At 46.6% G+C, this 26,597-nt stretch overlaps 1 protein-coding gene across 2 annotated transcripts in view; it reads left to right on the top strand.

Annotated features, from left to right (window-relative positions):
• Positions 1–26,597, top strand: part of arhgap10 (Rho GTPase activating protein 10) — a 44,104-nt gene that overhangs the window by 10,157 nt on the left and 7,350 nt on the right. For both annotated transcript variants that reach the window (XM_067250330.1, XM_067250331.1), the window contains exons 2-20: positions 2,325–2,420; positions 2,670–2,731; positions 4,486–4,557; positions 4,998–5,099; positions 6,359–6,469; positions 6,812–6,916; positions 7,296–7,425; positions 7,586–7,692; positions 7,772–7,866; positions 8,772–8,853; positions 9,128–9,170; positions 9,369–9,437; positions 9,856–9,930; positions 12,575–12,659; positions 15,050–15,108; positions 17,003–17,108; positions 19,536–19,695; positions 21,551–21,689; positions 23,395–23,560. In XM_067250330.1, coding sequence (XP_067106431.1) covers positions 2,325–2,420; positions 2,670–2,731; positions 4,486–4,557; positions 4,998–5,099; positions 6,359–6,469; positions 6,812–6,916; positions 7,296–7,425; positions 7,586–7,692; positions 7,772–7,866; positions 8,772–8,853; positions 9,128–9,170; positions 9,369–9,437; positions 9,856–9,930; positions 12,575–12,659; positions 15,050–15,108; positions 17,003–17,108; positions 19,536–19,695; positions 21,551–21,689; positions 23,395–23,560 — 1,864 coding nt within the window. The remainder of the gene's footprint in view (positions 1–2,324; positions 2,421–2,669; positions 2,732–4,485; positions 4,558–4,997; positions 5,100–6,358; positions 6,470–6,811; positions 6,917–7,295; positions 7,426–7,585; positions 7,693–7,771; positions 7,867–8,771; positions 8,854–9,127; positions 9,171–9,368; positions 9,438–9,855; positions 9,931–12,574; positions 12,660–15,049; positions 15,109–17,002; positions 17,109–19,535; positions 19,696–21,550; positions 21,690–23,394; positions 23,561–26,597) is intronic.

The following is a 26,597-nucleotide window of genomic DNA, read 5'->3' on the forward strand; positions in this document are numbered from 1 at the left end:
TTCGAGTTTTACATCGGACCATTTCTTCTTAATTTCTGCCATGGTCCGGTTCTCCCCCATCATCTACGGCCCTATAATAATAATAATAATAATACTTTTATTTGTAATGCACTTTATATTTAGCTAAATCTCAAAGTGCTACAGGTTAAAAACAAGAAAGGGTGCAAATAGTGACAGTTTTCAACTCCACCGACTTTCTTTTGTTGCTAATACCTGATGACAGGCCGTCAAACAGGACACATTTTCTCGCCTCCACCTCTGTTGTTAGAACCTCGATCTCACAGTCTGTGAAATTGTTCTTTTTTGCGTGTTTAGACATTTAAATTCAGACAAAGAAATTACCTCAGGAGCGCATTTATAGGCCATCTGCATATTCATTTATGGGAGGAGGCAAGGCGGGGTCAGTGGCTCGTTCACGTGCGGTCAATCTCACGTTGATTGTGATTTATAAAGGAAAGGTGCGCAGGACTTGGCGTACGACCGGTTTTTATACATGTGAATATTTCTGTGCGTATGGACAAGTTTTGTCCATACGCCATCTTTTGGTATGAAAGCTGCGCAATCTTTTATACATGAGGCCCCAGATGACTGCTCCTTTGACTACACAGCTGGACTGTATGTCTCAAGCCTGCTGCAGACTGGGCAGGCCAGTGCATCTCCAAACTCTCTTGGAGCTCAAGCGAGCTTGATCTGGAATGTCTGATTTTCAAAAGTCTTTCCTAGATGATTGTTGTTTTTAGATGTGTACAGCAGAACAGGGAATAACCTGTCTTTTTAAAAGGCAGTAGTAGATATTGTGTGAATAGCAGTGAGTATGGCACCCTTCTTGGACTTTTATCCCAGGTTATGTTACCATCACACGTGTCATGATGAAGGCCAGGCTCTGGGTCAGTGAGTCAGGCAGAAGCAGGCTGATGCATTGTGCCAGGGGGACATTGTCCATATGAGCTCACATGATAGAGCTTTGGCCCCCAGTATAATCCAACACACACACACACGCACACACACGCACACACACGCACACACACACACACACACACGCTGGACCCAGTTCCTAGAGGTTGAACAGACTTTTTAGGTGAGATGTGGGTGTAAGCTGCTTAACTGCCAGGGGTACGGCAGCTGCACAGGAAATTCAACATGGCCCACATTTTCTCCGATATCCAAGCCAAGGAAGCAACTGTTTAGATGCGAGGGTGTCAAACCATTCAGACAGCGAGTCTCTCCTATTGGTCAAACATTACTCACTGGAGGCAGAGCCCCGGAGTGTCAGACCTGAATTCAGACTTTGTTGACTATGTTCAAAGAAAGGTGGCAAAGAAAGTACCCTCTATGCCAGCAGAATGTACTTGGCCATGGATGGTCTTAATAACTCACTCCATCCCTCTATGCCAGCCCCGGTGTTGCCAGGTCTGTTGTGAATCTCCCTTATGCAAGAAACCCAGCTGAACTTCCCCTATAGGGACACAGCCAGCTGCCCTAGCTAACGACACTTCAGCTCAGGATACTGCTCATAGCTCCCGTCTTAAAATACCCCCTGCTACATTCTCTCACACTTCCCTATGGGAGCTCCATTGGCCCTGAGATCCTTGCTCTCTGTACTGAAATAAGAGAGGGCTGTTCCTCAGGGCTCTCTCTCCTTCAGCCATTATGTTAACATCCAGTGGTGCAGATTCAGAAGAAGTAAACGGACCATGTTGTGCTCCTGTTGTTCTCCTCCTTGTTACTTACGTGCTTGTCTTTGACATTTTCTGTTTGTCTTATTTCGCTCTGTCTTTTTTTTCTTCTTCCTTTGCCCCCACCCCCCTCTCCTCTCTCTTTTGCTCACTCTCCATCTGAGCTACCCCAACCCCCAACTGTACAGGATGTGGTTGATTTTGCCTACGTTAAATAGGTTATGCTGTAAAATACTGTGTCAGATATGAGCACCTGTTGACCAGTCTGCCTTTACTCTGAACAGACTTGTGCTCCGGGTCATGAACAAAGCTAACAGGATGTTTGCAGAGTGTGTATGTGTGTGTGTATAATAAACTATATGACTCATGGATTTAGTTTCAATGCCAAGAGTACCAGACATGAGGCACTGAAAAAACAGTGTTTTAATCTGCAAAATAATCCGCTTTTTTGCGCTCCAACAAACGAGGAGTAATGTATGAGTAGTAACTCTCTCCTCACTTGTCCGCACTAAAAGAACATCCTATTTAGTTTTTTTCAAAATATATCTGTATAATAATAACGAATATAGCCAGTAGTGTGTACATAGTCATGTATATTATATCCATATTATTAATCAAACAATTGTTATTTTATTTGTATTTGACCAGAGCTTGGGATGGCTCAGAGGAAGTTTGCCAACTGCCTGGGAGAATTTCAGTTTGAGTACATCGGAGACGCCAAGACTGACGATGAGAAGTGCATCGGTGAGTCGCTCAGCTTTGCTCTTTGCTCAGCTTTGAACACACTCCATTACAGTTGGTTACTGCTAATTCTGCCTCAGACTGACTGATGTTTGATGTTCCATTTTCTATTCTTTTAATCTACCACTAAATAAGGTATAATTTTCCCTATCTCTCTTTGTGGACACCTGCGTTAATGTATGTTTGTGTTGTGTGTGTGTGTGTGTGTGTGTGTGTGTGTGTGTGTGTGTGTATGTGTTATTGTCATTTCAGATGAATCCTTGTTGGAGTTTTCCTCCTTTCTTAAGAACCTGGAGGACCAAAGAGAGCTGATGGTGAGCACAGCTAGTCCAGGCCAGCCTCCAGACTGGGGAAGTGTGTCATGTGTGTTTTATAGTAGCCCCCCCCCCCATCTATCCAAAGGTTACTGACACTCTGCTCCAGATAACACTGGGGTTAGGAGTCTGCACAGGAAACGAACAAAACAATGTGCTAATCAACTTAATTGGTCACCACCTTAAAGGAAAAGCTTCATTTAGGGATAAAGGTGTAGTGTTGTCAGTTTAGGCGATGGCTGAGTTATAGGGCTACCTTTGCCTTTACCGCTTGTGCAAGATTTCGTGTTGAGTCATGTCGCTGTAGAAGCATGGTTGTCAGCAGACTGACTGTTTTTCTAGGAAACTCCCTCCAGGCAGCTCACTTTAAACATACTTCTTGTTTAATAGCTCCGGTCGGGTCTCTCTTCTTCTGGTTGGTAAACCTTCTCCAAGCTTCCTCTGGGAGCTTGTGACTGCGGTGTCATCATGTCTGGTCTCTGAAAGCCTTGCTTTGTGTTTTGGTGTGCGAGTCCAAGGCGAAGCTGTGAACTACTGAGGAGGATAGGTATAGCTGGACCCCCCCCCCGGACGTCACTTTGGATACATTATAAAATGCTCATTTGTCATTTTGAATATTCTCTCCCAACTGTCTGCATTCACGCAGTCCTTGTCCCCAGCCTCTCTGTCTGGCCTCGTCATGTGTCTTTGTCTGTGTCTATAGCAACTGCTGAGGTGTGTGTGACGCTGAAGGAGTTGCTTAACACAGTGGCCTGAGGTTAACTAAGGGGGCCGCAGGGCTTCTGAGCCCTAACTCAGCAGAACTCAACAATGCGTGACATCGCCCTGTGACATCACAACCTGCACCGCCTCGATGTCTGGCAGGCCCAGACATGTCCTTGAACAAGGACCTGCTCTGGGCAGAGAGAGGGGAATGGAGGGAGGGAGGGATAGATATATAGGTGGTTCAGAGATGGAGTGATAGCGACAGCCAGGAGCTGCGCTGAAGGTAGTGAAGGACAGGATAGATGGATGGTTCAGAGATGGAGTGATAGGGAGATAAATGAAGAAAGGGCTCGTAGTCCAACCTCGAGACCCCAAGAGGTGGAAAGAAACCAAAGTGTGACCTGTGGGGCCAGAGGTTCATCGTTTGTTGATGAAGAATTCAGTGAGTCACACGCAATGTTGCAACGTTAATATAATGTGATGTTAGTGAGGTTACTTTATAACCTCACTGGACCCGCTCAGTCAGCACTTCAAGTTGTCTTTTACAAACGGTTTGCCCTTTGACTCCTCCGATTCATGGAAGTGGATATTTCTTATCCTACCTATTAAAGTTCAATGTGTCAGTAAAAAAAGTTTAAGAGAACTGACCTAAGAGATATATATGTATATATATATGTATATATATATATACATATATACATACATACAGCCAGGTCAAAATGGGAGAGAGAGATAAAAATGTTTTTTTGAGAATCTGGGATTTATCGCTCTCCCCCTCTGGCTTTTGCATTCCCTCTCTCTCCCTCTTGTCCATTCTCCTCCTCTTGTCCATTCTCCTCCTCTTGTCCATTCTCCTCTTGTCCATTCTCCTCTTGTCCATTCTCCTCCTCTTGTCCATTCTCCTCCTTCTCCTCTTGTCCATTCTCCTTCTCCTCTTGTCCATTCTCCTCCTCTTGTCCATTCTCCTCCTTCTCCTCTTGTCCATTCTCCTTCTCCTCTTGTCCATTCTCCTCCTCCTCCTCTTGTCCATTCTCCTCCTCTTGTCCCAGATGAAGAACATCACGGAAACGCTGATGAAACCTCTTGAGAAGTTCAGGAAGGAGCAGCTGGGCGCAGCCAAGGTACCGTTACCACGGAAGCACTGGCAGTGCGCTGTCCATGTGCACAACCATATTGAGCCCCTAAATCCCGTTGCTTCTGAGCCCAGCAGTGGAGTTGGACAGTGTCTGCAATAAAACTTTCCAGAATGACCTTACATGTCCTGTAATGAATTTTGGACTACATGCATTATACAGTAGATCTGCGTAGGATTTTAAGATAAATTTATTTTTATTCTAAATATAGTTATAATGGTTATATACAGAGTGCGAATTATACAATGACTATCGGGGGGGTCAACTTCTTCTCCAGGGCGTGTATCGACCCCCCCTAACTGTTGTTTTTACCTCTTTTGGGGGGGTCCAAGTCTTAATTAGGGGGGCCAGACCCCCCCAAACCCCCCGCAATTCGCACCCTAAAGAGAGATGTTGTGATTTCGACGTTTGCTTCAATCCCTTTTCAGATGGAGAGAAAGAGATATGAGAAGGAAACAGAGAAGTATTACAGCTCACTGGAGAAGCTTCTGAACATGTCAGCCAAGAAGAAGGAACCGCAATTACAGGAGGTACTTTTCCTTGTGTTTCTGCTTGCTCGGAAAATGGACGGCATGCCAGAAACTGCTCCTCATCTGGAACTGAAAGGAGGATTATTTGGTTGGTGTTAGAAGTTCTCCTGGTCTTGGTTGGCTCAGATGTGCTTCTGGGTGGACGAGTGTGTGTGTGTGTGTGTGTGTGTGTGTGGAGAGGGAGAGGGCACATGTGCACGCGCATGTCTATGTGAGAGCTTGTGGTTTTGTGTGTGCTTCCATTGGCTGCTTCAACTTAATTTCACTCTGCCCCACCAAGGACCATCACAGAGCCTTTAGCCTCTCTACAAACTCTAGAAACTCCCAGCATGCAGTGTGGAACTACATTGTCCAAGGTCATCTCATTTTGAGATTAATGCAGTGACAAAATCAAATGAGGGAGACTCAAGTATGAACAACAATCCCAAAGTGTCCTCTTAAGTAAATACTATTTTAAACAAATACAATTTTCACACCGATGCACATCTCAGACTCGCATTCCCATCCCATCACCAAACAATACCAGCCATGTTGTGTAAATTGCCCCTGTGAAAACATCAGCCATTTACGGCCTTGACAGACCCACACAGACCCTGGTCCTGTATGTTGTGTATACACCAAGCAGAGGAAGCACTTTTAAAAACTGATGTTTTGTTTCTTGTGCTGCGAGGCCGTCCGGTTCCTACTCCACCCTCGTGAAGCGAGGGTCTGTGTCTCTGACACTAGATCACTATCTGAGCGCAGGATATACAGGAGAACGAGATGTTCACAGTCACGGAGGCTCTGAACCGGCTCAACTCTTGTGATAACGTTCACACTTGTAATAAACAAAGGCACGGACCGGTACATGTATATGCTGCGCTCGTGGAAAATCTTCAGCTTCAACGAGTCAAGCAACTGCTACCGTTAATGTGATTAACGGTCTATTAAGCAAGCAACTCAGTTGATCCAAATGTACAATACGGTTCAAATTCAGCTTTCATATGGTTCGTTTATATCCAGGATAAAAAGTCAGAAGTAATCTTGCTGTTTCTCTAGATTCCTCTCTCTCCTCTCTCTACTGCTGCTGTTTCTACTGTATCAAAACCGAAATGCTAAGCATGTGTCCTCTTCCTTCTCTTCTTCCTCCTCCTCTTCCTCCTCCTTTTCCTCCTCCTTTTCCTCTTCTTCTTCCTCCTCCTGTTCTTCCTCCTCTTCCTCTTCCTCCTCCTATTCCTCCGCTTCCTCCTCCTCTTCCTCCACCTCTTCCTCCTTTGCAGGCAGACAACCAGGTGGAGACGATGAGACGGCACTTCCAGGATGAGTCTCTGGAATACGTGTGTAAACTGCAGGAGATCCAGGAGAGGAAAAAGTTTGAGTGTGTTGAACCTGTGAGTACCTGAGAAAGCTGCCCCCCCCTCCCTTATGACCCCCCAACCTCTCCTTCAGCTTCTGTCCACCCTCTCACGCTCCCTGCATCTGCCCAGCATCAGGACTACTGCATGCAGGGGTCCAGTGTTGGGCTTTCAGTCAATGTCTTCATGGCTCTTTTGTTGCAATATGTGGTTGTATTTGTAAACCAATTTCACCACTGCCTGTGTTCCGTGGGTGTGCAAGTGGTGTAACAGACCCACAAAAGAAGACTGCATTTTACTGTACATGGATTCCTAACGATAAGACTTTTTAGGTGGCAATATTTTATTTTGACTGAAATGTTGTTCATGTCTCTTTAGATGGTGGCCTTCTTCCAGACTGTGTTCACCTTCTACCACCAAGGCTTTGAGCTGGCCAAGGACTTTGACCACTACAAGAAAGCCCTGCAGATAAACATCCAGAATGTGAGACCTTAAAAATGTTTTTGTGTGTGTAGGAGGAGGGGGTGTAACATCCTTCCAACGGGACTTTCCATCTCTCAGTTTAGGCTTCTCTTGTCACCGAGGCACAGTCTGGAAATTTGACTGTAGTTTTGGTTTTGACTTTAACCCCAGGAGAACTTCCACTTTTTTTAAAAGAGCCCCATGGGTCACGGGAGTTTCTCATAGGGGGGAAGTTTTCATTTCCTGTAGCTCCGCATTGTGTTTGACCTCAGGCGTTACCTTGAGCGCCAGAAGAAGGTGATTTCCTCGGGGGCGTGTCTGACCGTAACCCCCTGACCTCCTCCTTGGACACCCCTCCCTCGCCCCCTAACCCCCCCTATCCCCTTCCCCCACCCTGCAGACGCGGAGTCGTTTCGAGGGCACCCGGTCGGAGGTGTTTGAGCTGATGAAGCGGATCAGAGAAGCGCCCCAGGAGTACCGTCAGACCAGCCCAATCAGCAGCGAAGGCTACCTCTACGTCCAGGAGAAACGTAAGACGGCCGCTCCCAGAAGACCCACGAGTGCGTGGCCACTCGGGGGAGGGGGTGGGGGGGGGTCGGTAGAGAGCCTGTGTGAGCGTGTGCTGCTCCTGGGAGGGTTGAAGGGTTTGTCTTCTCCCCCGTCGCACTGAAATGTGTCCTCCTCCGTCAGGTCCACCTCCTTTTGGTTCCAGCTGGGTGAAGCGGTACTGCACGTTCGTCAAGGAGCAGAAGATCCTCCACATGGTGACCTACGACCACCGCTCCGGAGGAAAGATTGTGAGTGAGCCACCACACGCACACACGCACCTCAGCTTCGATGTGTTTTTTTTTTCAAACCGTCTTTTTGCCTTCGCAGGGCGAGACGGAATCGGTCACCCTCAAGTCTTGCGTCCGCAAAACCACAGACACGCTGGACCGTCGGTTCTGTCTAGACATAGAGATAACAGACCGGTAAACCCCCCCCCCCCTGCCCCCCCCCCCCCCCGCGCCTCACCCAACTGTCCCTCACTGCTGCTCATACACTGCACTCAGTACAGCTTTATCACACACACTGTCGTGCTTTCATCTTGTAAAGGAAGGGGGATTTTTACAGGGTGGCAACTTTTTTCACATGATTCCATCGACTCACCTCACTGCCTTTAACTCACTTCACTGTCTGCAACTACTGTTGCAGACCTGAAGTTACACTCTCCAATCATTCTTTCCATTAGCTGTAGTGTGAGGACATAGACACACAGACACACTCACACTGTGTTAAAAGTGTCTCGTCTAGAGGCCCAGTGGCTTGATAATGAAAGAGTGCTCCGCCGCGTAGCATCGGTAATGAATCCCTCAATATGTCACTCAACTCAGTTTCCACTGCAGGTCTGTCATGTTAATAGCTCCAGTTACACCCCCCACCCCCACAAGCGTAACAGTTTCAGAAATGCGAGTCGGGTCACACACACACACACACACACACACACACACACACACACACACACACACACACACACACACACCTAGTGATGTAATGTGTAACTGTCTATGCAAGCTTAAGCATTGTCTATTGTTAGGAGAGGGATGCCTAAGGAATTAAAAAAACTAGTCATGGAATCTAGTCCCATTTCAAACACCTAATCTTGATCACACAACCAAGCTCAAGCACACCAAACAACACAGGCCAAGCAGCAAGCCCTCACTCTCAGTCTTTCCCACAAACCAGCTTTTGTTTCCTTAAAACATGGATTCAAACAGTACTACCACTCTACCACTCAAACAGTTGTTTCATCGGGTTAATCGTCCTGTTGCATATACTGTATATCTGTAGCCTTGCCTTGACCCTGCATTATGGTGTGTGTGTTCCTTCCTCCCAGACCGGGGATGGTCCTCACGGTCCAGGCGCTGTCCGAGGACGACCACAAGTTCTGGATGCAGGCCATGGGCGGGAAGGAGCCAGTGAGTCACCATGACACACATCGTTTGTCTGAGTTTGCAGATTTCAAATGTGTATATTCTGATCCCTGTCCCTGCCATCCTATTACAACCCCCAGTTACGTTGAAATTCAAATCCTTTTTGAATTTTTTAAGAAAGGCTTGGGACAGATTTTACTGCTACAATTAGGAGACTCTTTATTTTGTCAGCTTTGAAACGGTTTAATCGAAGTGCAAAAGAAAAAGGAGGATTAGGATCTTGAGACGACCATAACGTCTGATGTTTTCCCCCTGACAGATTGGTCATTACCTAGGGAGGACGTACTCCAAAGAAAGAGGAAGTGAGTATCCAGGGAGCATTCTTATATTTAAATCCGGATTGGAGTCTCTTTTTGTTTGCATGGGATGCATCAGAGAACGAGTCGAAAAAAAATCACTGCCCCCCCCACCCAAAATGAATAGTGGGTTTGTATATATGTGCATATATACACAAAATCACTATGAAATTAAACAAATAAATGTTATTTATCTCCCCGCAGTCGATGCCCAGCTAGATGACATTGGCCTATCGTTCGTGAAGAACTCCATCAAAGCTATTGAGACGAGAGGTGAGTGGGAGTCAGCAAAAATAGTTTAGTCCTTGGAAACTGTGTCTCTGCTGTATTTTGTTCTCTGCGCTAGAGGGCAGGCTTGCATCAACAATGGCCAACACTTGATTTCTCTATCCCATATTAAGAGCAGCTATAAACTTGAGTCACGCATTTCTCTCCGTTCAACATAAAAGCTTTTATTTGATCAAAGCTCATGCATTTGTCCCGTTTACAGTATACTATCCAGCAAGCATTTGTCTGCCTCTTTTATTGCTTTTTTTTGCTTGTCACTTCAGCGTGCCAGAACATTTGAAGGCATTTTAAGTATGTACATGAAAAGAGTGTCATGGTCTTGCTTCTGAACAAATCCTCAACACACACTACCCCTGTTCTTCCAGACTCATGTGATGACCGTGTTGGATGTTTCTGTCACCAGGTATCAACGACCAGGGTCTGTACAGGGTTGTAGGGGTGAGCTCCAAGGTCCAGAAGCTTCTCAGCCTCATGATTGGTGAGAACTACCACCCCCCCCACACACACACACTCACCTTTCTCCCCCTCTGCGTCTGAACAAGGATGTGCTTGGTTTTGGAAAGTGTGTTATGAAAGTGACCCACCGAATCCAATTCAAATTCAGACACAGGCTCATTTTGGTTCTGTTTTCAATGTCACTGAGTCTTCTTGGGATTTCTACTTTGTTCCTACACCTACTGGTTCGCAGTTCATAAATAGCTTGTATTAATATGCCCAACATACTGTGACTTTCAGACACTGTAGCGGGCAGGCTTCCTGAGTTAGCTTAGCATAATCAGCTTCATATTCCAGAGTTCTTGATGCAACAGGTGCCTGCCTCCACCTCCTTTTCTCATTGGCATGCAGACGTGTGTGTGTGTGTGTGTCAGGCAGCAGTGACGCTACGGAGTGAGTGTGTGTGCCTGCACCGTCCCGCACACCTCGTCCGCCCTTGCAGGGAAACTGTTTGGCTCAGGGAGGAGGGGGATGGAAAATTAAATTGCCCATCCACTCCACCCCCCCTCTCTCTCTCGCTCTGTCTTTCCCTTCCTTTTTCCTCTCTTGGTTTCTCTTCAATCCTCTACCTCTCACCCACACACGTGGCCCCCTCTCCTGTATTCAGAACTCTCAATTTCTCCCTTTCCATCACTCATCCCTCTCTCTCTCTCTCTTTCTCTCTCTCTCTCTTTCTCCCTCCTCTGTTTCTCCCTCACTAGACAGCATTCACCTCTCCGGGTCTCTGTGTTCGGAATGACAACAAACTCCGGGCGGCCGCCAGACTGTCTCGGCTTCCTGTCCAAAACTCCCAACACTCCTCCTCCGCTCTTCCTCCCCCCCCCTCCACCTCACAACCTGCTGACTCACGCTTTCAAGCCCATTAACACTCCGCTACCGTTCTCCAGTCTGGCAGGCCTCTCTACCAGAGTGTGGAACTTCAGAAGGAGCTTGCAGTCTTTGGAGGGAGAGCAGGGCCGAGCCTGGTTTACTCTACCTAGTAAACTCTTGGAAGTAAATCATCTACACCCTAAATCCATGTCATACTGCTACGTGTTCTATTCAATTACTGGTATTTAAACTCCTATATTATGGGTCTGAAATCACAATTTCAGTGTTCCCCTCAGTGTTTTTATTAACACACGCACCCCACCTAGCAGAGGCATTCCAATGCGTGTTGCGTGGGTGAACACAGACCCGAGGAAAGACTTTAAAGTATCTCCCTCTCTCCCTCTTTCCTCCCTTTTCATCCTCTCGTCTTGTCACCCACCAGCATGACTTGGCTCCAGCCATAGAGGACACCAGTGATAGAGGAGTGTGTCTCGGTCCAAAAGAGTGTGACCCATGGACAGTGCATACAGAACCTATGGAGAGTGTGGGGGGGGGGGGGAGGAGGAGGGGGAGGAGGGGGAGAGACTTCAGCTCACTGGCAGAAAAGAGCAAGAAAACAAAATAACTTGATTCAAATAATAATAATAATTAAAACCTTCCGACATTCAGTGATTAACTCCCCAGCCTCACTTATGAACCCTTGCTGAGAACAAGATGTCATGGTAACACATCGACAAAGTTGTAAAACCTCACAGGTCACCGTAGTCACGAGCGAGGTGTTAAGCTTGTCTCTGATACGTATATTCTGAGGGATGGATGACTCCCCAGGTGTCTTTTCACAGTACATCGGGGAAGTCATAAATATGACTTGCTGCAAAGAAAAAATCCACACCATGTTGCATGTGTTAACAGCTTTTATCAGCTACTAACAAAGTGAAAAAGGTCATTTGTTATGCAACGCTAAATGTTTGATTTTTAAGTTCTCTACATAAACTATTAGTGGAGTCATACACACAGCCTCTCACTTACCACACACACACAAGTATGGTGACACACACACTGACCAACCACCAGACACTGTATTCCTCCCTACAATCTGTAACCACACACACACACATTTGGCTGTTAGCCTCCCGGGAAAACGTTAGCCCTGGGTTGGTTGATGTTGGACTCGCTGGTTTGTGGGCAGAGAGAGGCCAGAGAAACACACCGGCCTACTGGCAGCAGCAGCGGGATCAGATGAGATGGAATAAATACATTGCCAAACAGTAAGGAGAAGCAGGGGGAGGAAGAGAAAGAATGAGGGAAGGAGAGAGAGAGAGAGAGAGAGAGACAGAGAGCAGAAACCCTCCCAAGAAGCCGCAGTTCTCCCGGTGACCCAAAGCTTGGCCCAGAGCTCCGGTGTCTGACTCAAATGTTTAGTTCATATCCCTCCTTGCACACAAACTCTACAGTACACACACACACACACACATGCATACACTGCAGTCGGTATCTTTATGAGAAACAGGTCAGTAAAGGTGTGAATGACACCACCTCACCCTTCTCATCCACATCCACCCACGGTGTACAGTCCAGCCCCCCCAGCCCTCCTCTCCTCTGGGATGGAGCCTCGCTCTCATGTTGGCTCACTGGGCCTTGGCATCATCAAGTTCATACGTTGTTTATGTCTGAGTTTATTCTGGCCCCTTAAAACAGTTTAATTTAGGACTAGGAGTTCATATTTTTTTTATTCATTAATATTAAGGAAATGTTTGTTTTCCCCTCCCCCATGATTTGTATAAAAATAAAAGTATGTTTTTGAATTTTTATTCCAGACGAGAAAAGCAATGAGATTGATCTGTCGACGAGCGAGGATTGGGACGTCAAAACAATCACTAGTTCGTTGAAGCTGTATCTGAGGTAAGCTTCTTCATACGTCTCTAAGAGTGTTCAACTTCCATGTTGAGTCAGATGGCTAAGCGGTTAGGGAGTCGGGCTATTAATCAGAAGGTTGTTGGTTCGATTCCCGGCCGTGCAAAAATGACGTTGTGTTGGGCAAGGCACTTCACCCTACTTGCCTCGGGGAGAATGTCCCTGTACTTACTGGAAGTCACTCTGGATAAGAGCGTCTGCTAAATGACTAAATGTAAATGATAAAGCAGAGGTACTGTTCCTCAAAACCACATTTGGCATTCGCTGTATAGTGCCTTATAATCCCATCTTTATATTTATGTGGATTCTTACTATAGACACACATGTCTTGCTACACCAACTGGTACTGGACCAAGACTATGACTCCAGGCTTCTACCCTCCGAAACATAATAAATCCAGTTTATCAGCCAACCGACTTCATTATTCAGTGGTGTTATGTTTTCTTGGAAATTCATCGATGACCTGAAATGTCCCCAGTGTATGTGGGGCCCTCTTCCTTCTCCTTCTCTCCATCTCGCTTCCTCCAGGAACGAGCACACAATAGCTACTGTACATCCACAGATTGACAGCTTGGATGCGTAACTTCTCGCCTGCCGGTCGTCCCTCTGGGTTGAAACGATGAAGCATAAACACTGAAAACGAACAATAGGAAGTTCTGCAGCTGTTCTAGCCTAGGTACTAGAGAGGGGGCGAATTCCTGGAATTAGATTCAAGACTTTAGTGCGATGGCGTGTTGTGCTAATTTGTGTTAACCGATCGGATGCGTTGTGTTCTAAAGGAATCCAATAAGGAAAGACTTGGATTTAACTACCATAGTCGACAAAAAGTGCTTCGCATTTGAGGAGATTTTTTGGGGATGTTTTTAGATTTGTATTCCTTACCAGATATAGGCTATTTCCAAACATATCGACCAATCCTTGAGGCAACCTTCTGTTTATCAAATCCTAAACTTTGACTCCCTGCATTTTCCATTATTCCATTATTCAAATGGCACTAACTTACATACTGTATCTCATTACACAGTAAAAGATGGTCTGCCTCGTTATACTAAATTGGTCAATGGGGAGGGGTGGGAGTGTAAATCTTTGACCCTGTGGTTTTTCATTCTGAACTGTCCGATCAGCTCATTAGTGTGCTTCTGGTACTCTGTGTTCTGTATACTGTATGTAATGAAATTACAAAACTTGGAGATTACAAAAGGAAACATGGGGTGTTGGGTACAAACTCCTAGCCAAGTCTATTTTCCCCCCAGTGTTTTTCCACTCGCTAATTGAACAACAATAAATTGACATAAAAAAAGGAACAACAAAAGCTCTGTGGTCAAAGAGGACTCGGAAGCCTGGGAACTGGCCTGGTATCAGTCAGGGCGAGCTGTGATTGGTCTGTCGGGGCACAAGGAGGAGTCAGAGGTGTGTTGTGACTGGCCCGACGTAGATGTGACCTCTCGCGATACACTGTTTGATGTGGTCAGAGGACGGGTTCAGAGGATCCGTTTCCTGTGTGCCGTTATTTTCCGTTTTGTGGCCCTGCAGTGAGATGACTGTCCTAGCCCAGTCCAATTCCTTTGCTTCTGCTCTTTCAGATCTTGGGGCATTTTTTGTAAATGTTGAACCATATTTAGAAAAATACTTGATTAAGATTATCTGATACATATACAACATCTGTTTAGTTTAGGAGGGGAAACTCATAGAAAGCATTTTCTCACATTTCATAGTTTAATGTGGCTTGTGGGAATACAGTGTAGCCTGTGTGAACGCATTGACGCTGTCAGAAACCATTTACTGCCACTTGACTACAAGCTGTTAACACTGAGACTGTGCGGTGACTAGGCATGAAGACTCCTTGCAGCTCCTTCCTCCACACCTGTCTCTACCCCTATTGCTTCTCTCTCTCCCTCCTTCACTTCTGTCTCTATCTCCCTCCCTATCCACCCCCCCACCTCCCTCCCTTTGTCTTTCCCTCTTCGACCACTCTCACACCCTTTCGTTCCCTCTATATCAACCTCGATCTTTCCCCCTATGCCTCTTCCACTTTATTTTTTTGTTTACCCCCCCACTCCTTCCCTCCTTCCCTCTCCGGCCCGCTGCAGTCGCAGGGTCAGTCTCTTCTCCAGGTACCTCTGAAGCTAAGCACCCTTGGCCCGTGTCCAGCTGCAGTGTGAAAGTACCTTCATATGAACTTGGTTATCTCACCCGCCCGCCATCTAATTCCATCCCCCGGCCCAGCCACATTAATCATTGTTGTGTGCAGACCCTATAAAACAGTGCAGCATCTATTTCTGTCCCCTCCCTCCACCTCCACACACACACACACCTAAACATACTCTCTCTTTCTCACCCCTCCCCCTCTCTCTCTGCCTCTCTTTCTCTTCCTCCAGGAGCCTTTCCGAGCCTTTGATGACCTATGGACTGTACAAAGAGTTTATAAACCCTGCAAGTAAGTTTCCCCATCCTAAAACATGGTACACCTTCCCTGTCTCAGCTGTGTTTCAAACAGAACCTTGTGGACACAGTGATGTCAAATGATGATGTCACAGTTCTGGTTCTTGGGTATCGAGCCGTTTCCATCTGCAAGGAAGTCTAATTTTGGCATCTAAGTACGTGTTAATACTCTACAGTAAATTGGCTATGAGTTATCCTTTCCATCTTGTCTTTTTATGGGAACAGATGCCATTTGACAGGAATATAAAGTGAAGCATCTGGCACGGTCCAAACAAGATGGGCTGGATCTCAATGTAAATGTTCAATGTAAACGATTGCCGAGTGGATATGCAAGTTGTTATTTAACATCCATTCACTAAAGGAGGTACTGGAGCTATTCTTTCACAAACATCTGATTTAATTCTACATCCTGGATCATGCAGCGCAAAGTTGTCTGAACATTTCCTGGATGTGTGTTTGTGTGTGTGTGTTCATGTATGTACTAGTCCTCCAGTCATCGCCTGCTCCTTTAGGAGCTCTGTAAATACATCTGCACTGAACTAATGGGTTCTCCACCTTTAACCCTTGTGCTGCTTTCGGGTCACATGACTCAAAGGTTCATAACGAACCATCGTTTACCCAATTTTACCCAATACAAAAACAAATAAAAAGAATTTTCTTTAACCTTTGCAATGTGGGGGGTCTGAGACAGCCCAACGGTTAAAAGAAAATGCTTCACTTTGTTTTTGTAGGCGGTAAAGTTGTCGCAATACGACTGTGGGTCACAATGACTGATGGGTCAGAATGACCCGAAGATAACACAAGGGTTAAGTAGGACCCACTAAACCTTTTACTTGACTTGGGCTGCGATTTCTGTTCTCTCTCTATCGCTCTCTCTCACTCTCTTATTTATATATATATATATATATAAATTTGTGCTCTCTCACACACACACACACACACAAACATGTCTGCCATCCACGTCCATCAAAGCTACCCCTGCTATTACAAGGCATCCGTATCACCAGGTACACAAAATGGCAACTGAGACTGTCTGTTACACTTCTGTCCTCCAAGGGCCAACGCCGAGTGCAGTTTTTCGGTCCGCCGAACGTCTTTCCAATGTGACACGTCTTGAATGGCGCTCTTCATGTGAATCTCCATGTAACAAGTGTCATAATTGGATCAGGGATGAACATTTTATCAGCTTGTTGCAATGCCCTTCTAACACACAGGGGGAAAAAAAATGGATTAGCAATAGGCCTAAAAATTCTCTGACGGATGACAGCATCCTTAAGAGGCTTTTTCTGTTTTTCCGATCCTTGTAACAGACATATCCATACTGGGTTGTGTGAACACTGCATGTGTGTACATGATGCGATAACATTACTTTGGGTGCGTGGGCGGGTGGCAGTCAGATGCCCATATTTGTGAGGGCATGTTTGAGGGATGATCTCGATGGGGGGGAGGCGGAGGAGGGGAGGAACACAACTCCTATTCTCATGGCTGCTTAGCCCCCCTCTACCATGTGACAAGTCGCTTATATCAGCGTGCGTCTCATTCATCGGCATCACATGTTGCAGCCCAAATGCGTTGTTGAACTCCATGACGAAACAGCTGTGTTGTTGTAGCCTAAACACAGTACCGTGGCGGGGGCCGACAACGATTCATTCATGGATCTTTATGAATCCATCTCCCCCCCACCCGCCTCTATTGTGATCATCTGCTTATCGCCATCCCTTTAAAGCAAAGATTATAGACCACCACTGAAACCATGTACAGCAAATTGTGTAAATTACTGTTCACTTCAATTAACACAAAATAAAAAATCATTTTTGGGTTCATCCATTGATGCCATTGAGAAGATAAAACCAGGGCTGACCATGTTTTTTCTTTTGTTTGGCAACTAGAGGGCGGAAGTCCAGAGTGCCGTGTCCAAGCCATCCACTATCTGGTCCACAAGCTGCCGGAGAGGAACCGGCTGGTCCTAGGCCTGCTCATGAAGCATCTGGCTACGTAAGTCACGATGAACATCTCTCTCTCTCTGGCTCTCGATGTCTGTCTCTCTCACTGTCTGCCTTTGTCTCTCTCTCACTGTCTGTCGCTGTCTCTCTCTCACTCTCTGTCTTTGTCTCTCTCTCTCCCTGTCTGTCGCTGTCTCTTACACTCTCTGTCTCTCTCTCACACTCTTTCTTTGTTTCTCTCACACACTCTGTCTCTCTCTCACTCTCTGTATATGTCTCTGTCTCTCTCTGCCTTTTCTCTCTCACTCTCTGTCTTTGTCTCTCTCTCACACTCTCTCACTCTGTCTTTGTCTCTCTCTCTCTCACTCTGTCTTTGTCTCTCTCTCTCACTCTGTCTTTGTCTGTCTCTCTCTCACTCTATGCCTTTGTCTCTCTCTCACTCTCTGTCTCACTCTCTGTCTCTCTTTCCCTCTGTCTCTCGGTAGTTGTCTCTTGTCTCTTTGTATCTTTGTTTCTTTCTCTGGAAGCCAGACTACTCCGTCCCATTATTTAGGGTGCTTCAGCTCTGTGCTCTGGGTCAAGGGAAAAGGAAGGCTATGTGACATTTGTCAAAGTGTGTTATCAGGGGGCACTGTAGGTGGTTAAGACCGCTAGGTTGTCAGAGGATTTAGGGTTGGTGATGGTTAATTTGCTTGATTTGTGATTTTCTTTTGATGATTTTGTGATGTTTATTTGGTCTGAAATTAATTAATTGTGTCGGTGTAACGGGTGGGTAGGCTACCTCAGTTTAGACTGCCCAATAAATACTTTTTATCTCTGTACTTTTTTTCACTTTCAAACTCTCTCTTCCATCTCTCTCCTCCTCCCCCATCCTGTCTGTCTCCTCGTTCTCACTCCTCTCACGCCTTTTCTTTCTCTCCCTTTCACTCCCACTCTCGGCACTCCTCTTCCCCTGCTGTCTCTCTTTCCCTCCATCCATCTCTCTGGCTCTCCAGTGCTCAGAGCCAACACAGACTTCCACCATCGCTTTATATTATCAACCCCCCTTCTCTTAATACACACACCAATAGAATAATCAGTCGTAGGATTAGATTGTACTCCATTTGAGGAGACCCACGAGAAGGGTCAGTTTAAACAGCTGGGCATGCTAGCGCCCCCCCCCCCCCCCCCCCCCCCCCAAATGGGCCACTGTTTTGCAGCTCCATTATTCTGTGATTAAAATAAGAGATTAAAAATAAAATAAAAATGTTAGCTAACATTACAGGGTTTTACCTTGGCGAGCGTTTGGGTAAGCTAAACGGGAGCAAATTGAAGGTAAGTACATAATCCCCTCACCCCCCTTATGCACCCTCCACTCCCTCCTTCCCTCAGGCTGGCAGAGTCTGGGGGATCTTATTTCATAGAGACCTGCGGCAGGAGTGGGCTGAGGCAAAACGGCAGAGCCATTGAAATTGAATTTGGATTATCCGGCGTGAAATTCTCCAGATTGGAGAGACCTGTGTGTGTGTGTGTGTGTGTGTGTGTGTGTGTGTGTATGTGTATATGTGTGTGAGTGCATGCGTCCCTGTCTTGCAGGGAGAGAGGAAAAGCAAAATTGACACAGTTATCTGAAATGGTTGCGAAGATGTGATAAATGTGAGTTGTCATTGGCTTTTGTCTTCAAAGGCATCGTTTGAAGCTTTCAAGTATTTTCTGCTTAAGGAGCTTGCTCACTGAGTATCTGCACAATCTTGGGTTGGAAATTCGCCCATCTGTCTGAAATGACTTATTTCAAATAAAGTCTTCATTTCAGAGTTGTATGCATTAGCATTAATATGTAAATCTAAAATAAGTCAATCATTGGATTGTCGAATACTAGTTGTTATGCACAACTTTTGGTAGGCACCTGAGCACATTTCTAGCATGGTTTCCGTCTTGTCCAAGGAATTACATTTCTATTTACCCACGAAGTATTACTGGATACCGTCCATATGGCTCCTTTCATCAACCATAAATCCAGGGATTTCATCATAAATTGGAAGATTTGAACTCTGCGGTGGTGGGGACCTTAACTCAAATCTCTCTCGTCCTCCCACTGTTAAGCAAAATTTCTCCTCCCCGTGAAAGAAAGATTTAGACTCCAGTGACTGTGATTCCTTTGATAGTTTTGCTCCCGATAGTTTTGACTCCGGAGTGGTGATTAGAGGTGCTGCTACTACTGGACTCTGGTTTGTGTTCGAGGCCAGACTGCAGACTTCCAGGCATTTGGAAAGATCGGCACTGAATAGGGTCATGAAACTGTGCTCCAGCTTGTTGGAAAGGTGGACGTCAGCATAAAGACAAGCTGTCAGGCAGGTCACTTTCACCCAGCGGACAATTATGAGTGCCAAGGTCCTGATCTGATGATGTTGCTACCTTTTAGACGACGTGTGTGTGTGTGTGTGTGTGTGTGACCCGAGTGCGTGACCAGTGGTTTACTATGCGTATGTGTCTTCCACAGCGTGGCGAGTCACAGCAAACAGAACCTCATGACGGTGGCTAACCTGGGTGTGGTGTTTGGCCCCACCCTCATGAGGCCCCAGGAGGAGACGGTGGCGGCCATCATGGACCTCAAGTTCCAGAACATCGTCGTGGAGATCCTGATGGAGCAGAACGAGAAGGTGAACTGAGACTACGTGCCCCCCAAAAATGCAGAATCTCCCAAAAATTTTAGCTGCAGAATTTGGGTACACTGAGAATTGGTACTGGGCCACTTTTTGGTTTTTGCATTTTCACAGATAATTATTTATTTATTTATTATCGCTACCCCTCCAGTTTTTGCCTGGGGAGGCATCCTAGCGTCGGATCCCATGACCTGTAGGGGGAGCTCTTTGTGTGTTTCAAAACAGCACTAAGGGGAATTTTTTGATATACAGCGTTCACCTTTGTGTCGTGCTATTCTTGGAGTATATCTGCAAGGCTACAGCCCCTGTGCCTCGTAGTTTACATCAAAGCCAAGCTTCCTGTTTTAACCCTGTGGGAGCAGAGACTCCACAGTCTGCCATTAATCTTTGTCAATCCTCAAGAGGAGCTGATTCTCTTGAGTTCCAGGAGAAGAAGTCCAGATTACATTCTAATCTGGAGGCTAACTACTGTGGAGAGTTTTACGTCTCGGCTTCTGGCCATCAGCCAATGAGAAAGTACAGAACGGACAGGTCGACTCCATCCAGACTGTGTCAGAATTCTAAAAAGGTCCAGTTCAGTGTTAACCATACCATAAGCAGCACTTGGCGCAATACAGGGACGATTTTAGAATGGAGAACTTTTGAGACAAATTGAAGAGATGGGCGACTCACTCACTCACTCACTCTCTCTCTCTCTCTCTCTCTCACACACACACACACACACACACACACACACACACACACACCTGTTGACTGTCGATGCCCCCAGATGCTACCAGCAGTCTTTTGTATTTTCATACCTCCGTCTAGGTAGGAAGTCAGAGGGAAGAACAAAGCGAGAAAGATAGAAAACAGCAAGCTCTTTGCTAGATTCTCTGATGTAATAGATATCACCCTTCAATCCCTACAAGCCACAGTATATTCCCCTTTACTCTACACTTTTTATTTATTTTTATTATTATTTATTTTTTACTCTTTCTCAATATAGTTTACAACTTGGATATTCCCTTCATTTACTCACAAAATATTTCTCTCTGATTCTCTCTCTCTCTCTCTCTCTCTCTCTCTCTCTCTCTCTCAAGTCTTCCCTTTTTCTCACTCTTCTTCTCTCACTATCTCCCCACCTGCCCGCCCCCCTCCTCTACCTCCTGTGATCCTCCTCTCGTCTGCTGAGACTTTCTCCCTCGCTCTCCTAGGCAGACTCCCATTCTCTTTCAACTCCACATCTGAAGTTTCAATGTAAACACCGGGCTCCGTGTAAACAAGCCCTCCTCCCTGGCAGCCCTCCACCAAACCCTGTTTATCTTACCCCCGCGGTCCACCAAGAGTGGGTCAACCGCCCAGAGACACGTCTGGCTGCTCCCACAGCCTTGTAGCTCCAGACCGGACCAACATCCCTAATTTCTTTTAGAGGGTCGGGGGGGGGGGGGGGGGGGGGGGGGGGGGGGGGGGGTTGAGTGTATCTGGGGATAAAAGATCCTTTGATGAGGCGTTTTGCGGAAGCCCTGATGGGAGCGTGGCTCTGCGGGTTCTGTGGGCTGGCCCTGGCTGCCCTTTGCTCTCCCGCCGCGACCACAAGCCTGTGAACTGGAAAACTCCCGCTCTCTCCATGAGGTCGAGTGGGGACGCGGCAGATCGCCACTCCTCCTGTGTTTGGGGTGTGTTAGTCTCTGGAACACTGCACGCATACATACACTAGGCACCTGGATCAAATCCCCTTTTGATGTCTTTAAAATGACCTGTGGTACTTTATAAATGCCTGCAGTGTGTTGAGAATCATCCGATGTGTCATGTTGTAAGACTTAAAAATTGAGCTGACTTTCTCTTTCTGACGGACACATGGCGGTTGCAGATCTTCGGGGATGTACCGGATGTGTCCCAGTCCCCATGCACCTCAGCCTTCTCCGCCCCCACCAGGCAGTCCAAGAAGCTGGGTCGCCAGAACAGACCCCTGGCTGTCTACAACCCTCAGTCCCTGGACATCCAGACCGGTAAGAAACCAGCATTAAGGACCAAGACTTAGGTTTAGGTCTAGCAGGTTTGATGGTCTTGTGAACTCTGCCTTCATGACTCCAGTGATGTTATACTGTATGTAGTGAGTAGATTTTGTTCAAAGGTTTGAATATTATGATAATTTGTTCACATTTCTGAGGATGGCTTGAGACGTGGTACTGTAGTTCAACTTTCCACTCTAGTTGCCCTTATCCAACTTTTACATCTTAAAGAAAAAGTAAACAGCTTTGGTTGTAGGACAGGACAGTATAGTACAGCTCAACTTCAGACCTGGTCCCCTCAACAGCACCAGAGGAGAGTGAATCTGCTTCCCAGACTGCAGCACTCTCCCTCCTCCTCCCTCTGTCGCTCCAGATCTGAGCATGGTGTGTTTTAATGTCTGGGATGAAATGAGTAATCCCTTTAATTTTTTTTTACCTTTTTGACTTCTGTCTGGGCTCCGGATAATGGATTGAAAGTGAGTTGCTTCTGTGTGTGGAGGGCTAAAACGAGATTCTGTGTTTGGTGTTAGTGTGTACATTTATTTTTGAAATATATTTGAATGTGTGTGTTGTGTCCATGTGCATCTTTGTGTGAGCCAATATCCCCCAAGATATGGACACATACTATGAGTGGGCCATTTGAAAGGGTAGTGTATTAATACATGTGCATAAGGAAGCTTTCCAATATGTGTTCTGTTTCTAAGGACACTGTCTTTGGCGTGCCAGAAACATCCTACTTTCCTGGTGCAGATTCTTGCATATCGAGTTGCATGTTTTACGTTGATTCTTCAATCTTTGCCAACCCCAACAGAACCTGACCAAATGGATTGGGCACACTATAAATGTAATGTTGCCTTTTTCTGCAGGACAATGGAAACTATCCTTTTGATACAGTTTTGATTTGTTTCAGTGCAATCAAAAATGAAGTTTCTAGTGTTTCATTTACTAGCGCCGGTCTGGTCTAGTTTATGAACCAGATGTCGTTCCGTTAAATGGCCATTTTAAAGTTTAAGTTTTTTTGTTTTATTTTCGCTATGCGTTTGGTAGTAGAAGTACTGAGGTAACAATGCTCAATACCTTTAATAAGAGGGAGGGTTCTCTCTTTCAGATGATACATCCAGCTGACAAATGCTGCTCTGTCCATTTGGCTTTATATGCTGATGTACCTGTGTGAGTGAGGAGGTGGACGTCCTAAACTCTGTGATCTGACCCCACTGGACCCCCTGTGGATCCCCACCCTCCTGGGTGGAGTTTGACCCCCTGTGGGGGCCGACAGCGACAGCATTCACTTTTAAGTCGAGTTTTAAGTAGAGTCCGATGCTCGTTTACTGCCAAGCCTGCCTTTGATGTGTGTGGTGGGAGTGTTGGAGAAGTGGACTGCCTCGTCCTAACGAGACTTCGGTGTGTGTGTGTTCTCCTCCGACCCACATGAGTTTGCCGAAAACAAGAATCTTGATTTTCACCCGACATGACAATCTTGACAGCGACCAAATCGCCTTTAAACTGGGGGGTGTCTCTTATGTTCGCAATTGCGTCCACAACTGCTATTTGGGGCTTCAGAGTTGTGTAATTGTGTACTTTCTGAAAATGCTCCAATTTTGAGAGCATGTTATGCCTAGTGTTCTGTGGAAAAGCATTCTTTCATTAGATGACTTTACTAGCTGTCACCATCCCTCTGTCTCTCTCCCTTCCCCCTCTTCAGTGTCGCAGAGCGGTGGCTGTCCCAACTCGGCTCCAGACGAGGTGTCCATGGGCAGCAACGAGTCGGTGTCTTCCCAGTCGTCCGCGGCGTCGGCCTCGGAGACGCCGCCGGAGAAGGCCGACCACACCCCCCTGAGCACCACCCTCAGCTCCAGCAGCAGCCAAGGGTGAGCTCCCTCCACCCGCGTTCCAAACCCGCACCTCGCCTCGAGCCTTTCTCATCAATGTGGGACACCGTCCATGGCTCCAAACGGCCGTAGAGGCTAGGGGGGAGTGTCTGCCATGTGGTTGGGTGTGGTGCATACTTGAAATCCCCACACTTTGTACACTGTATTGTCCCCCCAGAAAGTCCTTAGGGAACACAAGGCTCCTGTTCTGAATATGGCCTCCTTCTCAGAAGCATTGCAGCCTCACAAGATGTGATAAATCAATCGTACACAAGGCCTCTAACTCAACCCTGGAGTTGACTCCAGCTCACTCAAACGTCAAGTTTTTCGTTTCTTCTTTTTCTTTTTCTTTTTCACAGTTCCACAAGTTTCTCCAAATCCCTTACATCCCACGTGTTGTCTGACTTGAAACTTCCTCAGACAGTCTAAAAGTAAAGGTAGCAGGATCTGCAGTGTGTTTATTTTTTAAATCATTTTTTTCCCATAAGATTTAGTCACCTAAGGTATTTGTCTGCTGTAGGCTCTATTAGAGCCTCTCGGTATCTCTCTAATTGAAACTCTGTCTCTGTCAACTCCGTCTAGCACAGATCCTCCTCCATCTCTTATTTTATTATGAGGGAGATTTGCACGCTGCCCTCACTCTCCCTCCCACTGTCTGGCTCTGTCTTCCTCGCTCGCTCATTCATGCATGCACTCACTCACTCACTCTTCACCTACTCACTTGCTCACTTGCTCATTCATGCATACACTCACTTCCTCACTCACTCACTATTTCTCTCCCCACCCACTCTCACTCTGGCTCTCAAATATTTTCTCTCTCTCTCCTACCCACGTACTATAAGCCTCCAAGCTGCCTGTGCAGTCCTTGGGCTTTTTTTTGTTGTTGTTGTCTCCAGTCCACAGCTCTCCCTGAATGCTGATGCCTGTGGTAATAATATTGGGTTATGCTGCAGATGTCGGGCTCTCTGCAGTGTCATGTCTGCTGAATCACCTTGAAGGAAACTTTTTTCTCTGGCTCTCGCTTTCGCTCTCTCTTTCACTCCCTGTATCCTAGCTGCAGCACAGTGGCCAAAGAGAAGGCTGCAAAATAGAATGTAATTAGCCAAGTCGGCGCTCAGGGAAACGTGAATCGTCCTCGTGCCTGCGCTCGTGTGCGGTGGCGTACGAGTGCAACAGAGTGCGTGAGCGTGTCTGTGAGCGTGTCTGTGAGCGTGTCTGTGAGCGTGTCTGTGAGCGTGTCTGTGAGCGTGTCTGTGAGCGTGTGGAAGAGAGTTACATGTCGAGCCTTGGCTCTAAATCACAGTGGCAGACAGACGGAGCTCTGGGTTACATAACGGCATCCCTCTTTCTCTCTCTCTCTCTCTCTCTCTCTCTCTCTCTCTCTCTCTCTCTCTCTCTCTCTCTCTCTCTCTCTCTCTCTCTCTCTCCATCTCTCTCTCTCTCCATCTCTCTCTCTCTCTCATTCCATCTATCTGTTTTTCCCACTTTTGTGGCATGGCTTTGGAGGACGGAAGGAGCAACCAGGAGGTGGTCGTAAATCTCGCCCTTATTTGTTTGGGAGACAGGTGGCTGCGCGTCGGCCGTGTAAATCGTATTGACATTGGGAGATATTCATCTTGTTTACCCTTATAGTCTGTGGCCCCGTCCTTTATGAAGACTTGTGCCATATGTCACTGGGTGTCGCCCTGGCTTTGTACATCAATAAATCTTGGCAGGGGCGACAAGGCAGGGACCTGTTCGCTCAGCACCTATCTGGCAAAGGATTGTGGGAAAACTTGAGTCGGAGAGGTGCCTGAATTCCTTTACATATGCAAAAAAATGCGAAAAGATTTGTCCTGAAGAAAGTTTGGCTCATCTGGGAACTTGAATATTACTCCACAGCCTGTCAGCATACTCAAAACACGGCCTGCGCACAGTACTTCAATCTCCCCCCCCCTCCTCAGAGGGATATACCGTTCATGCCACCTTCAGTGTCTCCCCTCATTTCTTCTACTCTCTCCCAATCGGGTGTGCGGGTCTCGCTGTAGCGCTGGTGAGTGAGGCTCTGTTATGGTCTCCTTCCCTCTTCCTCCTCCTCTCTTGGCAGACAGCTGTGGATCAGTATGGATGGATGGATGGATGGACTCATTTCCTGACCACCCAGATGGAGTGTAGGCTCGCGGTTTAGCTTGGCAGTCTCTCGCGCTTACTCCATAGGTAGAGATGGGAAAAGGCAACGTCTCTCCGTCCCCGTTTCCAAAAGAGCAGTAAACCTCCATGGCAAGACCCGGCTGCATGACCCTGTTCTGGATATGGGCTGAAATTCCTGGCCTAATGGGAAACAGACGTTTATATCAACTTGTATGCTATTTTCTATCACCCTATATGCTAACACTGCAGCCAATAAATTGGTGGGGACATTTCAGTGGTCTTGGTAGGGACCTGGCCCTAATCGTCCGGCCCTAAACCGAAGCGTATACATGCTGGCTTACCTTGATGTGTGGTAAGAGTTAGCCCTCTCAAAAAACACCCAAACGTGGGATTTACGAAGTGTTCCCCATATACACTCAATGTAGCGTTTGCACACAGCGACGCGTATACTCGCATCGCACCCCTGCATAGAGCGGGAAACAACGGCAGCGCCGCAAACGGCGTAAACATAGCTTCGCATGTACAGTGCATCTACACAAACGATGCTTGTACAGTACTGTAATCATGTTTACATATGGGGCTAATATGTGCTGGATGGAAAACAACTGTTGTGCACTTCAAAGCTTAATGCTATTTTGGTTGGTGAGAAAAGCGGCAAGCCATTTCCTCGGGTTTGGCTAAGCCTGTGTCGTGAATGCAATTTTTTGATAAACCCATTTTTTCCTGTGCTTCATTTGGCAGGTTTCTAGGGCAACCGTGGTATATTCAATGAATATTTTCCCAACGGTTTATCCTGTAGTCATTTATGTGTGCATTTCAACTTGACAGTTGTGTGCATGCATCTATGTAATCGCGTTTCCGCCTAGAGCGTTAGATCTTGTTAAAAGACTGGATTTGAAGATGACAA

Source organism: Osmerus mordax, chromosome 14 (assembly GCF_038355195.1).
Source record: "Osmerus mordax isolate fOsmMor3 chromosome 14, fOsmMor3.pri, whole genome shotgun sequence".
NCBI lineage: Eukaryota > Metazoa > Chordata > Actinopteri > Osmeriformes > Osmeridae > Osmerus > Osmerus mordax.